This window comes from Tursiops truncatus, chromosome 13 (genome assembly GCF_011762595.2).
Source record: "Tursiops truncatus isolate mTurTru1 chromosome 13, mTurTru1.mat.Y, whole genome shotgun sequence".
Taxonomy (NCBI): Eukaryota; Metazoa; Chordata; class Mammalia; order Artiodactyla; family Delphinidae; genus Tursiops; species Tursiops truncatus.
Window position 1 is genome coordinate 14865946 of NC_047046.1, and position 15082 is coordinate 14881027.

Sequence of the window (15082 nt, forward strand, 5' to 3'; positions counted from 1 at the left end):
AGAACACTGCATGGTACACAGTAGGTGCTCGAATAAAGGCTTGATGGATGAATGAATGAGTGAACAAATGTCTGGATGTGAGTGCCTGTCCAGCCGGGCATGTACCTCTGGGTGAACAGATCCAATTGTGAGTCTCTGTGGTATGTGGGCAGAGACCTGGGTGGTCACATCTGAGTGGGCTTAAGCAGTGCCCATGCCCTGTGCATGTCCACATCTGGGAGGATACGTCCCAGCCACCAGAGGTGCATGTTCTGAAGAATGTTTGATGCTATGTGTAGGCGTTTGCCTGTCCGTGTCCTGTGCCCACACTGACCCAAAGATATGAGCAGAGCCTGGCCTCAGAGTTTGGACTTGCTAAGCTGCCACGGGGCCTTGGGCAGTCCTTGTCCCCTCCTGGACCTCAGTATCTCCCTGGGTACAAAGAGGCAGCTCTGTGAGTGAGGCCACCCCTGGAAAACCCTCCACAGTGGGCTGGAGCCCCACCTGACACTCAGGACTCCTAGAGTAGGAGAGCATCTCCCCGCTGAGCCGGAAGTAGCGCTTCTTGAACGCAAAGCGTGTGGCCAGGCCGGCGGGCTCTTCCTTGCGCTTGAGCAGGTAGCCTTCTCGAACGGTCACCGAGGGCGGGACCAGGGCCCTGGCTGGGCCCCCAGGCTCTGGGAAATGGGGAGGGGGGACTGTGAACCCTTCCCACCCGGGCTCAACCTGCCGAGGGCCTCATGGAGGAGTGTGATTCTTGGCTCCCCTAGAGGCAGGAGGATGGAGAAGATGACTTTGGACTCCACTTTCTCCATAGGGAATGGGGGCTGGGGGTGTCAGGGAGTGGGGGGCCCAGAGCTGGCCTTGGCGATCCCTTTCCAGCTTGAGGGATGTGCAGGCAGCCAGCAGGGGGAGCCACGCCTTATGGAGTCAGTCCAGGGAGTGCCCTGGATCTAGCCACCCTTAGGGGTCCAGACACAGGCCCTCCCCAGCACACAGGGACCTCATCAGGCCACAACCAGGCCTCCACATTTTGACAGGCTGCTCCTATGTGACTTGGACCCAACTGTCTCATAACCCGAGCCCCACACTCTGATACAGACTCACCCCCAACTCCTCTGCTTAAAACTATCCCGTAGTTCCATTTCACTCCAGGTGAAAGCCAAAATCCTTCCAGCAACCCCACATGATCTGCCCCCCTCACCTCTCTTTCACTCCCTCTCATTCATTCTTCTTCACTGGCCCCCTCACTGTCACTCTCTGTCCCCACCTCAGGGCCTTTGCACATGCTGTGCCCAGCCTGGAACACTTCCCCAGGATCCTCATGGCTTGCTCTCTGTCCTCTTTCAGGTCTTATTCTAATATCACCCTAGTGAGGCCATTCCTGGCCACCCTCTCTAAAAGAATGACCTGCCACCCCCAGCCCAATATTCCCTTCCCTCTTTTATTTTTTCTCCTAAGCACTTATCACTCCATTAACACATGTGATTTGGTAATTAATCTTGTTCACAGCTTGTTGTCTCCACTAGAATAAAACTTCCACGAGAGCAGGACTTTCTTCTGTTTCGTCCACTGCTGTTTCCCCAGCACCTGGAACAGTGGCTATTACAAAGTAGGCACTTAATAGATATTTGTCAATTGCATGAGTACCATGCCACGATTCCCACTCACATCTCCACACGGGCTGGAATGGTCTGGAGGGCCTGAGTCTGTTCGTCTGTGGGACCTAGCACGGTATGTGCCAGGAAATGTTTGTTGACTGACTAGCTGACCCACAGGTCCACGGTCTCAGTGCTAGGGGTGGGGGAGGGGTGGTAGAAGGGCAGGTCCCGAGGGTCCAGTGGAATGACAAGCTGGCTGTGGCAGGGCCACAGGAACTCACCCTCCTTCCCATCCACATCCACCAGCTGGTCCAGGAAGTCTCTCACACGTGAAATACTCTGCAGCAGGAAGGGGTGTAGGGGGGCCATCCACAGCTCCTTGCCCTGGCCCAGCTGCTGGCCCAGGTTTCCAATGCTCTGCACAGCCTGGAGCAAAGAAGCAGGGGATGCCAGCACCAAGGTCACTGCAGTGAGGAAGGCCCTCTGTAGATCCAGAACAGAGCCCCAGAGTCCTGGCTCCCAAATCAGTGCTCAATAAAAGGAGAAAACTCCTAGCAGCACCTGCTTTAGACGATATCTGTCCCTCTCTGTGCACAGATATGTATCCCCAGTGCTTTTATTTTGTCCCCTCCTGAACCCAGATAACCCCATTCAGGACTGCTTGATGCCATCATGCATACTCGAGCCCATCAGAACCTCAGAATGTGGCCCCTTTGCAAAGGATGGTCTAATTCATACTAAGGCATAAATGACTGCTAGCCTGCTTCCCGCTTTCCCCCTGGAAGGGTAGGGGTTTTGTTCCAAAGAGGGAATTAGAAAGAGAAATGAATGCTTTCACATTCAGGATGGAAAGCTAATGGTGCCGTTTCAAACAGAGGTTTCTCTGGGCCTCATTTGGGTCTTCCATGGGTCCGGCCTCCACTCTGTTCCTCCCATGCTTCTCACTGGCTAAGGGCACCCGAGATGGGGGGGCTCCACTGCCGGCACCTTGGCAAGCAGCAGCAGTGAGCGTCTGGTCTGGGGATCTGCGTGCTGGTCCCGAAGGTCAAACAGCTTCGGGGTGAGGATGGCAGGAGCGAAGAATCGCAGGAAGAGAAAGCCACTTATGGCCAGGTTCTTCACATCCTGCGGAGAGGAGCGGCAGGTGAGAGGGGCCCCTCAAATCCACTTCTCAGCTGGGGAAACTGAGGCAGCAAGGACTAAAGATTGGTGGTACAAGGGGAAGTAGAATGGGAGACAGGTCAGGAGGCCATCCTGGTCTGCCGAGGAGGCTTTTCCTCTCTGGGCCTCAGTTTCCCCACCTGGAAAATGGAGTAATAATACCAATCCTGCACGATCAGAATTAGCCAAACAGCCTCAGAGTCTGCTTTGTGCCAAGCACTGTGCTACGGGCACAGCCCTATGAAAGAGGCATCATCATTATTCCCAGTTTACAGCTGAGGAACCAGAGGCTCAGAGGTGTCAGGTGACTTGCCCAAGGCCACACAGCTATAAGTGGCAGAGCCAGGATTTGAACCCAGGCAGGATTTGAACTCTGCTCTTCACCACACTCTCCTGCATTCAACACTAGCTACGGAGTGTCAAAAACTAAGCCTGAACTGTCACCTTTACTCCTAAAGCAATCCCATGGGGGTAGATACTATTATCTCTGTTTTCCAGATGAGGAAACTGAGGCTCAGTGGTGAACCCAGTTCAGCTGGCTCCCTTGCCAGCCTCTGCCCCCTGCAAACTGTAAAGCATGGCGCCCCTCTGTGTGAGACCCAGGCCTGGCCCACCTGCATGCACGTAAGGCTGGTGCCCCCAGCTCCAGCAGAGGGGACTTGGGGAGAAGGTGTCTCTCTATCCTGGGTGCAAGCTCCCCCCAGGGGGCTCCTCACCTACCCCTCACACTCACCAAGCTATATTTAGCCCGAGAATGTGCTGCAGTGTTTATTTACGGGTTGTATTCACACATAAGACAATACCCTCTCTGGGTGTGTGCCAACTTCCCGGGGGCATCTCTGCGTTGACAGTGAGCCCTGACAGCAGCTGGGCACCTGGAGCTGCCCAGAGGTGAGGGTGGAGGTCCCACTCATCTGGAACCCTGAACTGCCCCCAAGGCTGCCCCCCCAGCCCACCATGTTCCAGGGTAATTTTAGCCTTTGATATCAGCTCATCAACTTCCTCCTTTCTTAAGAAGGAGGAACAAGTATCAGAGCGGCAAAGAAAGGGGCTCCCTTGGGTTCCTGCGACCCCACCCATCCTCGTGGGCCTGAGGAAGTCCCTGCTCCCTGCCCATGGCCTCTGCCTACCATGGAGGCTGAAAACTGGGGGACACTTGGGTGTCATTGATCTTGGTTCCTCCCACAAGGGCCAGGCTGTCTGGGGCGCTGGCCTCCCGCTTCCCTCCCTTCCTCCCTGCCTTGGCTGTGTCCCACTTAGCACCTCCACTGGCAACCCAGGCAAGAGCCCTGCAGCTGTGGGGTAAATCACCCATGTCCCAGTTTGGAGGCCCAGAGCTCAACCCTCAGGCGGGGATGAGGGAAGAAGGAAGAGGTTCCCACTGCGAGTCTGGAGGCCTAGCCTTGAGTCCACGACTCTTGGCCAAGGTGCCTCACCTCTCTGGGCCTCGGTTTCCCCATCTGTAAGTGGGGAGAGGTGTGGCATAAATCAGGACCTCTTAACCCAGGCTCTAGGGGTTGGGCCATTACATCTCCAACATTTAGCGGGTCCTAGACCTTTCTGCAAAGCGAACCCCAGTCTGCATTTCTATTATGTCAGTGCTGCGTAAGACCTAGCCTCACTCGGTGTCATTTGTAAGCAAGGACCGTGACTGCCACCTCGGAAGGCATGCTGAGCATTAAACCTGGGGGTCTCAAACTGGCAACCCACAGGCCAGTCCAGCTGCAAACGTGTAATGATTGGCTCAAAGTATTATTGTTGTGTTATTGTTGTTAGGTAAACTAGTGCCAAAATTTAACAAATAAGATTCCACACATAAAATCCAGACTGTTGGATTAAAAAACAAAAAAACTCTGAAGATCAGGCAATATTGGGTCCCCATTCCTACATGGCAATAATTGATTGTCTGGATCTGCCCCTTTAAGACAAGCTGTGGGAGCTCCAGTTTGCCACAGTCCCTACCACTCCCTACTGTCCAACACCTTGACTGCTCTGTTCATTTACCTCACCTGCCTGAACCCTACAGCACCTAGAGTTCAATTTTGTATCAGTATTAGAAAAGCACTAGCATGTGCAGGGATTTCTTTTTAGACTTTATTTTAGGTGTCTGCTACTGAGTCCTGTGTGCCAGCCATCTCTGTCTCTCTGTCTCTCTAATAGCTGGAATTTAAGAAGCACTTGCTTTGCGCCAGACTGTATTATTTGGTGGTTATGAGCACAGGTTCAGGAGTCTGCCTGGGTGGGTGCCTATCCCATCACTACCCGCTCCTAGCTGTGTAACTTAACCTCCCTGGGCCTCAGTTTCCTCCTCTGTAAAATGGAATAATACTGGCACCCGGCTCGTAGGGTGGAAGCGAAGACTAGACGAGGTAATAAATATGTAAAACAAGGTCTGACTCCTAGAAAGGGCTATATATAGTGTTAACTGCTATTATTATTATCATCATCATCATCATCATCATCATCATCACCCCTGGGTCCCAGATCCTATCAGAACACTGTCCCCGCTTCTGCCAAGACACACAGCACGTCAGCGTAGGCAGCTCAGGTTTTGTCCCGCCCCTGCCCTTCCTCTCCCTGTGACCCTGGACAAGCTACTGCCCCTCCCCAGCCTCAATCTCCCCATCTGCCCAATGGGAGTGCCTGGCCCACCTTGTGCTCTGCCTGGGGAAAGCGCTCCTCCACACACTGGCGCAGCTGCTTGAAGGCGAGACGGATGGCGGGCGGGCAGCGCCCCACGGAGCCCACAATGGTATCCACGATGGGCTCCAGGTAGCCCGTCAGCAGTCCCAGGCTGGCCTCCCGCACGTGCTCCTCGGAGGGCGCACCCTTGAAGGAAATTCTCCTGGGGGAGCAAGTGGAGGGCTCCGCCTCAGAGCCTGGCATCTGCCTGCTCAAAACCCTCCATGGGCCCCAACTGAGCTCAGAGAGCACCCACCTTCCCATCCCATCTCCATGGCCTCCCCTCCTACCACCCACTGCAGCTGCTTCAACACACGGAGCTTATTTCTGTCTTGGGGCCTTTGTACCTGCTGATACCCCTGCTGGGAATCACCTCCTCAAAGAGGCCATCCCTCCCCCACTGCTCATCATCACGGACCCTGGTTCAGTGCATTTTCAGCATGGACCTGCCAGACACACACTCCTGCCCCAGGGCCTTTGCACTTGCGGTTCCCCTTGCCTGGAACACTCTTCCAGCAGATCTGTGCACGACTCCCTCCCTCAACTCCTCCAAGTCTTTGCTTCCATGTCCCCTTCTCTGGGAGGCTGTCCCTGTGACACCCTACGGAATATCGCAAGCCCCTCCCCTGCTCCTGGCTCTTGCCAGGACCCTCCCTCACTTTATCTCCCTCCTTTCCACTGATCGCCTGCAATAACCTTCTTCTTTAGTTTATTATCTGTCTCCCCCGAGAAGAGGGACTTGTGTCCATTTTCTCCCTGCTACGAACTCAGCTTTCAGCCCAGTGCCTGGCACATAGTAGGTGCTTAACAATTGTTTCGTTGAATAGACGATGGAATAGCACTTTTCTACCTGCAATGATCTTGCTCCCTTCCTTCCTGTCCCCATGCAGGTTTAGGGTCTGTCTTGTCTACCCTCAGATTGTGAATTCCATGGAAGCCAGACTGGGGGTTCTCAGCCCCACTGTGCCCTGGACCCAACAAGCTAAGCCCTGAACTAATTGTCTCTGGCATTGAATCATTTAATCCTAATGGCAGCCCAATGTTAGATTAAGTAGGCTGATTGTTCCCATTTAACAGATGAGGAAACTGAGGCTCAGAGAGGTCCCCTTGCAAATAGGTGGCAGAACAGAGATTATAACTCAAGACTGCCGGTTCCAGAGTCTGCCCAGTTTCCTGGATGCTCCAGCTCCCTGCGGGCGCCCACTGACTCCCACCATCCTTGCCAGGGGTGCCGGGAAAAGCCCTGGCCTAGGGGTTTCACAGATGGACTCTGCCCTTCTGCTCAGGGCCTGGATTCAAATCCCCACTTTGCAACTTCCCAACTGTGCAAGCTTAGGCAGGTGACCTCCCCTCTCTGAGCCTCAGTTTCCTCATCTGTAAAAAGGGTCCTAATACCTGCCTCCGGGGTGGTTGGAAGGTGAGGGCAGCACTTGTTGCGCAAGGCCCAAAGTGAAGGAAAGACCCTCTCCTGCCTCCACCATGGTCCCCAATGGACTGCCCAGCAACCGGCTCGGATGGCTTGGCAGGAACAAGCCCGCCCACCCTAGCTGGAGGAGGAAAGTCCTGGCAATAAAGGAGGAGCCCATGGGCTTCCCTGGCGGTCCACTGGTTAAGACTCTGCACTTGCACTGCAGGGGGCGCGGGTTCGATCCCTGGTCAGGGAACTAAGATCCCGTATGCTGCACGGCACGGCCAAAACAAAAAAAGAAAGGAGGAGCCCAGGGAGGCATGAACTGACTCCCCTGACCCCATCACTGCCCTGCTCCCTAACCCCATGTCATCGAGCGCTGCAGGATGCCACCTCTGCTCGCAGACCCACGCGGGGCCCTCCCCCAAGGGCCTCAGCCACCACCACCACGATAACAGAAATAACTAGTACTTATGGAGTATTAGTTAATGCTGGGCTTTGTGTATATAACTCAATTAATTCTCATGACAATCCATCAGGTAGATATTCACGGGGGTTTAAGTAACTTGCCCAGCAGGTGTGGCAGAGCTGGGATTTGGACCCCGGGAGCTCATGTCTCAGAGTCCTGCCCATAACCACTGCATGACACCGTCTGAGGGGCTGGGCGCTTGCAGGGGAGGCTTTGAGGTAGAATGCGGGGCTCCTGAGCAGTCGTGCTGGAGGGAGGGGTGGGGGGCAGTCGGCAGAGACCCGGCCTGACAAGGCTGCAGGCAGACAAGGGGCCCGTGGACGGTTCACCCCTCAGGCTTGGCTCACCTGGTGCGGCCCAGGTCCATCTTGCACGGGTCCAGCTCCATGTACTTCTTCTCCTCGAAGACGCGGTTAATCACCGGCCTCAGGACCTCGTGCAGGTAGGGCATGCCCACGAGCTGGGGGCAGGGGGGCACCACACGGGGCGGGGCTGAGGGCGAGGCCAGGGTGTGCCCGTGAGCGAGGGTCAGGGGGACCACGCAGGGAGAGGTTCAGAGCGAGGCGGGGGCCTGCCCAAGGGCTGGGGTTGGGGTGCGACTCAGGGCTAGGCCAGCCACCAGCCACCAGCACCGCAGCTCAGTCACCCAGTGCTACCTGAGGCTGGCCAAGCTCTGGGGTCCGAGTAAGCACTGGGAAGGGAGTTCCCTTGAGGAAGCTGCTGTCGGGCCCCCCTAGGCCTTCACCAACTCACCTTCAGAAACTGTTCCATTGACTTGGATGCCAGGGAGTTAGAACGGAAGAGGGTGTTGGGGTCAGCTGGGAGGACAGAGGGAAGTGTTTGCTGGGATTTGGGTGGCTGAATCCACCTCACCCCACCCACCCAAGGTGGGGGTCATGATTCTTCCAGCCTCAGGAATTGAGGAGATTTGCAACGTCAACTCCGTTCACAGTACAAAGGCCCAGAGTGGTTAAGTGAGCTGCCTAGGGTCACACAGCTCATGAGTAGCAAAACCAGGGCCTGAACCCAGGACCATGCTCCCAGCTGACTGGGAGTGCACAGCCCGTGCCACCTCCGACACATACAGACACAGCAGCCCCTGCCCTCTGCCTGAGGCCCCCCCATTTCTCTCCCAGAGACGCGCTGCAGACTCATCCTTGGGGAGTGATGCATGAGGGTCATGCAGGCAACTCACTGGTCCGTGCCACCTCACGCCGGGTGAGATAGTCCAGAAAGGGCCCAGCCAGGCCCTGGCCAAGAAAGAGCTTCACCAGCTTGGTGGCAAGCTCCTGGCGGCAGTCCCCCGAGGTCAGCTCCTCCAGGACAGCCAGGGGGCTGGCAGCATCTTCCTGCACAAGGACAGGAGGCAGGAGAGGTGGCCTGGGGCCCTGGGACCCCAAAGCAGAAAAGCCCAGCTAGACATCCCTGAAGCAAGGGGAGGCCATGATCCAGATCCCTGCCCACCCGCAGTGACGCACCCACCTCTGCCGGCCCCAGCACAGACTCCATGAGCAACTCCCTGAGTGGCTGGTAGTACTGGGAGGGCAGGACGCGGTCCTCGGTCAGGCGCACCTTCAGCCGAAGAGCACCCAGGCTCCCCCTGGCCAGGGCCAGATCACAGGTGAAGGAACGTAAGTATGTATGGGCCAGCGCGGTGAGCCAAGATAGTCAGGTGTGAGTACAGGTAAAGAGCATAGATATTTGTAAAACAAGACAGGTGTGGACAGGTGTGGGCAGGTGTGGCCAGTATAAACAGGTGTGAACAGATATCAACCGGTATAAATACTGTAATAATACAAGCTGAAGGTGGTACCCAACATGGTTCCAGCCCAGCCTCCTCCTTCTGCACCCACGTTTACCCAGAATCCTCCTCCGCTCTGGGAAAGGGCAGGAGGTGGAACCAGCCATTGGGCGGATTCTGCTGGAGGACCTGCGGGGGGAACTCCACCTGTGGGGGGGGACACACAGACCCTCAGCAGAGCTCTGCCCCACCCAGCCCTGGAAGAAGAGGTCGGGCTGCCCACCCAAGGAGGGGCGGCAAAGCCCACCAAGGGCTACCTCCTCCTCCCATACCGTATCCTGAGGGCCTCCAGGGGACACTTAATTTACAGTTGAGGAAACTGAGGTTCAGAGAAGTGGAGTGACTTGCCCGAGGTTACACAGCTGCTAGAGACAGCATGTCTGGACTGAGTGTATTTTCAGCTCTGTTTAGGGACGAAACTTGCATCTATCAAAAGGCATAAAGGGAATTCCCTGGTGGTCCAGTGTCGCGGCCAAAGGTAACTAAATAAATAATAAAGACAGTCCAGAAGGCCCGCAAGCCCCACCTCCCTCTCTTTTTAAATAACAACTTTACAGAGATATAATTCACATCCCATACAATTCACTGATTTAAAGCGTGTAATTCAGTGGTTTTTAGTATATTCACAGAGTTGTGTGACCATCACCACTAATTTCAGTCCGCTTTCTATCAGTTCCCCCACCAAAAAAAGGCCTATACCCATTAGCAATCACTCCCCATCCCCCAGCCCCTGGCAACGACTTATCTACTTTATGTCTTTATAGATTCGCTCGTATTAGACATCTCATATAAATTAAATCATATAAGATGTGGGAGGTTTGGGACTGACTTCTTTCACTTAGCACTGTGTTTTCAAAGTTCATCCACGTTGTAGCATGTGTCAGTACTTTGTTCCTTTTTATGGCTGAATAATATTCCATTGTGTAGATATACTACATTTTGTTTATTCGTTCATCTGTTGATAGACATTTGGGCTGTTTCTACTTTTGGTTATTATGAACGATGCTGCTATGAACATTAATGTAACCTATTTGGTGTGGATATAAATTTTCATTTCTCTTTGGTACACACCTAGGAGTAGAACTGCCGGGTCATGTGGTAACTCTATCTTTAATCATTTGAGGAATTGCCAGACCATTTTCCAAAGCCGCTGCACCATTTTATAGTCCCACCAGGAGTGCATAACCAAGTCTTCCTCTTATTTGCTCTAATATCGCCTCCTTTTAAAAACTGTCAGCCTTTGGAGTTCCCTGGTGGCCTAGTGGTTAGGATTTAGTGTTTTCACTGCCGCAGCCCAGGTTCAACCCCTGATTACGCAGTGCGGCTGAAAAAAACCCAAAAACGGTCAAGTCTGAGTATACATCCACTACTACTGAGAGGCAAGAAAAATCACGCATTTTACAGATGGGAAGACTGAGGTTCCAAGAGAAAGACCTTGAGCCCAGTGCTTCCAGGAGTAAGAGTTAGACTTAGATTCTGGAATCAGAGAGACCTGAACTCAAATCTTGACTCTGCCATTTCTTAATCATATGACCTTGGGAAAGCCACTTAACCTCTCTGAACCTTCATTTTCCCATCTGTAAAACGGGGACAACAATGGTCCTAGCCTCTTAACAGTGGTCATCAGGTGATGCTGACCAATGAGGTGATGCTGGAGAAGCACTTAGCACAGGGCTAGCACACAGTCATCCTGGGTACTCTCATCCCAGAATAAGAATCTGGGCCCACCCTGTGACCTTGGACAGGTTCCTGCACCAATGGAACAATGGCACTCCATCACCCAGGCCTGGCCAGGGGACCTGATGAGGCAGCCTTCACATCTACCCTTCCAAGCAAGCCCGAAGATGCCCAGCCCATCTCCCCCTTCCCCCCTGGAGGCAATGGGAAGCCATGGAGGGTGTCAGGGGAGGGGGGTGTTGGGGGGGGGCGTGCTCACCATGCCCAAGAAGTCATTCTTGCCAACCATGTCCCAGTCCCAGAGCTCCACCCGCAGCGGGGATGGGGGACCTGGCATCTCCCGCAGCTCCAGCACCTCATCCCAGTGTGGGAAGCGAGTCTTCTTGATGGTCTGGGAAAGGAGGGAGTGAGAGAGAGAGCTAATGCGACCACTGTCCCCATTTTACAGATGGTAAAACTGAGCTTCAGAGAGGTTAAGTGGCTTTCCCAAGGTCACCTGATGCCCCACTCTCCCAGCTCCGCTACACCACTTACCGAAGTCTCCAAGCTCTGGCTGCCCCAAAACACACGTGCAAATGGGTCAGATGTGCCGGAGATGTCTCGAGGGGCCAGGTCCCTGGGGACAGATGAAGTAAGGGGTGGGGGGGTCACAGGACCCTTGAGGAGCAAGACCCAAGCTGGACCTTGGAAAGGGGGTTCAGGGTAGACCATTCAAAGGCTGCTGGTTTCCAAGGCAACGAACTACCCCATTGTAGGGATCCAGTGAGGAGCATCCCTCACCAGAGCCATCCAAGCCCAGTATCTTCCTATTGACTAATGCTACCCTACGAGGACACACTACTATGCCCCTAGTATCTCCCTATTGACTAATGCTACCCTACGAGGACACACTACTATGCCCCTAGTATCTCCCTATTGACTAATGCTACCCTACGAGGACACACTACTATGCCCCTAGTATCTTCCTATTGACTAATGCTACCCTACGAGGACACACTACTATGCCCCTAGTATCTTCCTATTGACTAATGCTACCCTACGAGGACACACTACTACGCCCCTATTTTCTAGGGAAGGAAACTGAGGCACCGAAAGGTCAAGTTGAACATCACAAAGCAGCAGGTGAAGGTGCAGTGAGGAGGGGGAAGGGAGCCTCAGTTTCCCTGGAGCCCCTGGATGGGAGACCAGATGCCAGATGCCAGGGTTCAAAACCTGACTCTCCCATTCACTGGCTGGGTGACACTGGGAAAATTTACTTCACCTCCCTGAGCCTCAGTTTCTTCATCTGGAAAATTGGAGTAATAACAGACCAACGTCACAGGGCCAAGGGTTAAATGTGACAATATGTGTAAAGGGCTCAGCATAGCAGCCGGCAGGTGGTAAGTGCTCAGCTCACTCATTCACTCAACAAACACTCATGCCCACACTGTGCCTAGGACGAAGAAAAGGCATGAAGCAGGGACCGCCTGCCTCTGGTTGCCATGACAACTCAAAGGCTCACCCCAGTCAGCCTCTCCCACCCCTCCTTCCCAAGGTCCCCCAAATCCAGGGACATTCCCACACACACACACCCAGGGGCTGCTTGTTTCCTCCCGCTGCTCCTCTCCCACCCCTGCTCGGCATCCAAAGCCTTCTTTGGTTTCCTAGGAGCCAGCCTAGTTGCTAAGCGACTGCAATCAGTCCCTCTCCTGCTTGCAAGGATCCTGCACAGCTTTGTGGCTGGGGAGGAGGTCATAGGCACACAGCAGATGAGGTGTCCCTGCCCCATACTGAGTCCTTTTGTTTGTCCTATGCCTGCCTGCTACTTCATCCAGACTCCAGGGAGCCCCAGCTGGGGACAGAAATCTGGAGGTTGTAGGAGAGGCACAGAGAGGGCAAGATAGGGCTTTAAGGTCACAGAGCAAACTAGAAACAGAGATCCAGCCCAACCTGGGCAAGGACTGGCCTAAAAGTAAGGGTCGAGGGAGTAAGGTGTTGAAATAAAAGGCAGAAAACAAGATAGGAGATGGGAGGGAAAAGAGGAGTGGAAGTATTTAAGGAAATAGAGGAATGGGGGAGCTGAGAAACAGAGAGGAGTGATAAATAGGCAAGAAGGAAGATGAATATCCCAGAAGCTGCTGCCCCTGGAGGTTCATCTGTGGGTTTTACTGGTCCTGCATCCGTCTTCCTTCTTATGTTTCTTTGGGACAGGACCTATCCCTCCCTCTCTCCCAGTCCACATGACTTATGTGAGTTGATCCCTCCTTCCACTACAGGAATGGGCTTGGAACTCAGGCCTGACCAGTCAGAGTCAGTGTAATTGGTTTAGTGATAGGCATGTACCCCAGATTGGGTCAATAAGAATTAGTCCCAGGATATTGGTTGGAAATGGTGAAAGACAGAAGTTCTTTCTCCATTGGAGCTGCCAAGTTGATAGCATGCCAGTCTGGGGCTTCTGGGGTCATCTTTGCCCCTACCTGGGGGAGAGACTGTCTGAGGATGAAGTTAATACAAAAGACATCCAAGGAATCTATTTCTACAGAGTCCTGATGTCACTGTTGGAGCACCTGGATCCAGCCATGCCTGAAGCTACATGCCATTCATACAAGCCAATCTGCTTAAGCCAGTATGAACTGGGTGTCTATCACTTACAATTTGATTAATACACCTCCACACTCATCTGTCTGGTCATCCTGAGTATCTGGCCTTTGGTTGCTAGTCACTGGGGCCCCAACAAAGATTTTGTTTGTGCTTTAACCCAAGAAATTTGCAACCTGGTGAGCTTGGACCGTTTGCCTGCCAAGGATCCTGGTTGTGAGCCCAGAAGTGTGCCAGGAGAGAGGTGGTCTCAAGGCAGGAGGACCCAGTGGATTTCTGCTCAATCCCAGACCATCCTCCCATCCAATCCCCCATCATGACCATACCTGGCCTGGAGCACGTGACAGCGAAGACAACGGCCCCTCACATCCTCCAGCATCTGCACGGCCAGGCAGATCTCACCCTGCACCTCTGCATCAGGGTCCACATGGCTCAGGTTGATCCAGCTATCAATTCCTGGAGGGCGCAGGCACTAACATTCATTAAGCACCTACCGTGGTCTAGACAGTGCATTAACTTAAAAATTCAATTAACATTAAAAAGGTATTGAGTCTTGGACCTCTCATGTTAGCTTTCTGTTGTAGGTACTGTAATTATCCCTACTTCCAGATGAGGAAAATGAGGCACAGCGAGGAAGGAGCTTTGCCCATGATCCCACAGCTAGTAAACAGCAGAGCTAGGATTTAAACACAGGCAGTATAGTTCTAGGGCCAATGCCCCTAACCATGTACTATCACACTCTTCATCCTGATACATAAAGCCCCGCATCATTTAGTCCCAATATACTCCCCCCTCAATAAAAACCTTGGGGGCTTCCCTGGTGGCGCAGTGGTTGAAAGTCCGCCTGCCGATGCAGGGAACACGGGTTCGTGCCCCGGTCCGGGAAGATCCCACATGCCGCGGAGTGGCTAGGCCCGTGAGCCATGGCCGCTGAGCCTGCGCGTCCAGAGCCTGTGCATCCGGAGCCTGTGCTCCGCAACGGGAGAGGCTGCAACAGTGAGAGGCCGGTGTACCACGGAAAAAAACAAAAAACAAAAACAACTTGGACATTCCTATCTCTGAGCCTTCATTCAGGCTCTCTGCTTGAATCAATCAAGTCAATCTTAGTCTCAGTCTTAACCTCTCCCTCTCTCCTTCTCCCTCTCTCTCATTTCCCTCAACACTTTAGAGATATTGTTCACTGACTTCCAGCTTTGATTGTAGTTATTGGGAAGTCATTTCAGTCTAATAATTGATCTTGTGTGAATAGTCTATCTTTTCCAAGTTTAAGGACTATGGCTTTGACGTTTGCTGCAGTTTCCCCACAATGTGTCTAGGTAAGGATTTTTTTTTTTTTTTTTTTATCCTGCTTAGTACAGGTTGTGCTTCTCCTGCTTATGGACTCATGCCCTTCCTTGAGTTTTGGAAAATTCCAGGTGGTCAATTTTTTTTATCATTTCCTCTCCCCAGCTTTTTCTATTTTCTGCTTCTAGGACTCCAATTAAATGAATGTTAGACCTTCTCAGTTATTTTCTATGCCTTCAACTTCTCTTTTATACTTTCCTTCTCATTTCTCTGCGCTAAGGTTTAAATAATTTCTTTCTGAATGAACGATCTGCTGTTGAACTCAGCCACTCAGTTTTCAGTGTCAACAACTGTACTTTTTATCTCTAAAAGTTTGATTTGGTTCTTTTCCAAGTCAGTCTATTTTTTTAAGGTATTGCTTTAATTTATCATGGTTATTGCTG

General features: G+C 53.0%; 1 protein-coding gene across 12 annotated transcripts in view; it reads right to left on the minus strand.

The window, feature by feature from the left end:
• The window catches only part of RASAL1 (RAS protein activator like 1), a 34406-nt gene that overhangs the window by 4916 nt on the left and 14408 nt on the right, over positions 1-15082 (minus strand). For 7 of the 12 annotated variants that reach the window (XR_004521444.2, XM_033836967.2, XM_073790144.1 and 4 more), the window contains 12 exons: positions 13682-13811; positions 11313-11394; positions 11038-11169; positions 9160-9248; positions 8783-8900; positions 8496-8649; positions 8054-8118; positions 7648-7760; positions 5394-5586; positions 2568-2705; positions 1862-2006; positions 484-656 (listed from right to left, as the gene is read on the minus strand). Coding sequence is in view for 8 of the 12 variants with exons in the window: in XM_033836967.2 (XP_033692858.1) it covers positions 484-656; positions 1862-2006; positions 2568-2705; positions 5394-5586; positions 7648-7760; positions 8054-8118; positions 8496-8649; positions 8783-8900; positions 9160-9248; positions 11038-11169; positions 11313-11394; positions 13682-13811 (1532 nt within the window). In the remaining 4 variants the exon portion in view is untranslated. The remainder of the gene's footprint in view (positions 1-483; positions 657-1861; positions 2007-2567; positions 2706-5393; positions 5587-7647; positions 7761-8053; positions 8119-8495; positions 8650-8782; positions 8901-9159; positions 9249-11037; positions 11170-11312; positions 11395-13681; positions 13812-15082) is intronic. The other 5 variants (XR_004521446.2, XR_004521445.2, XR_012325193.1 and 2 more) reach the window with 2 other exon arrangements.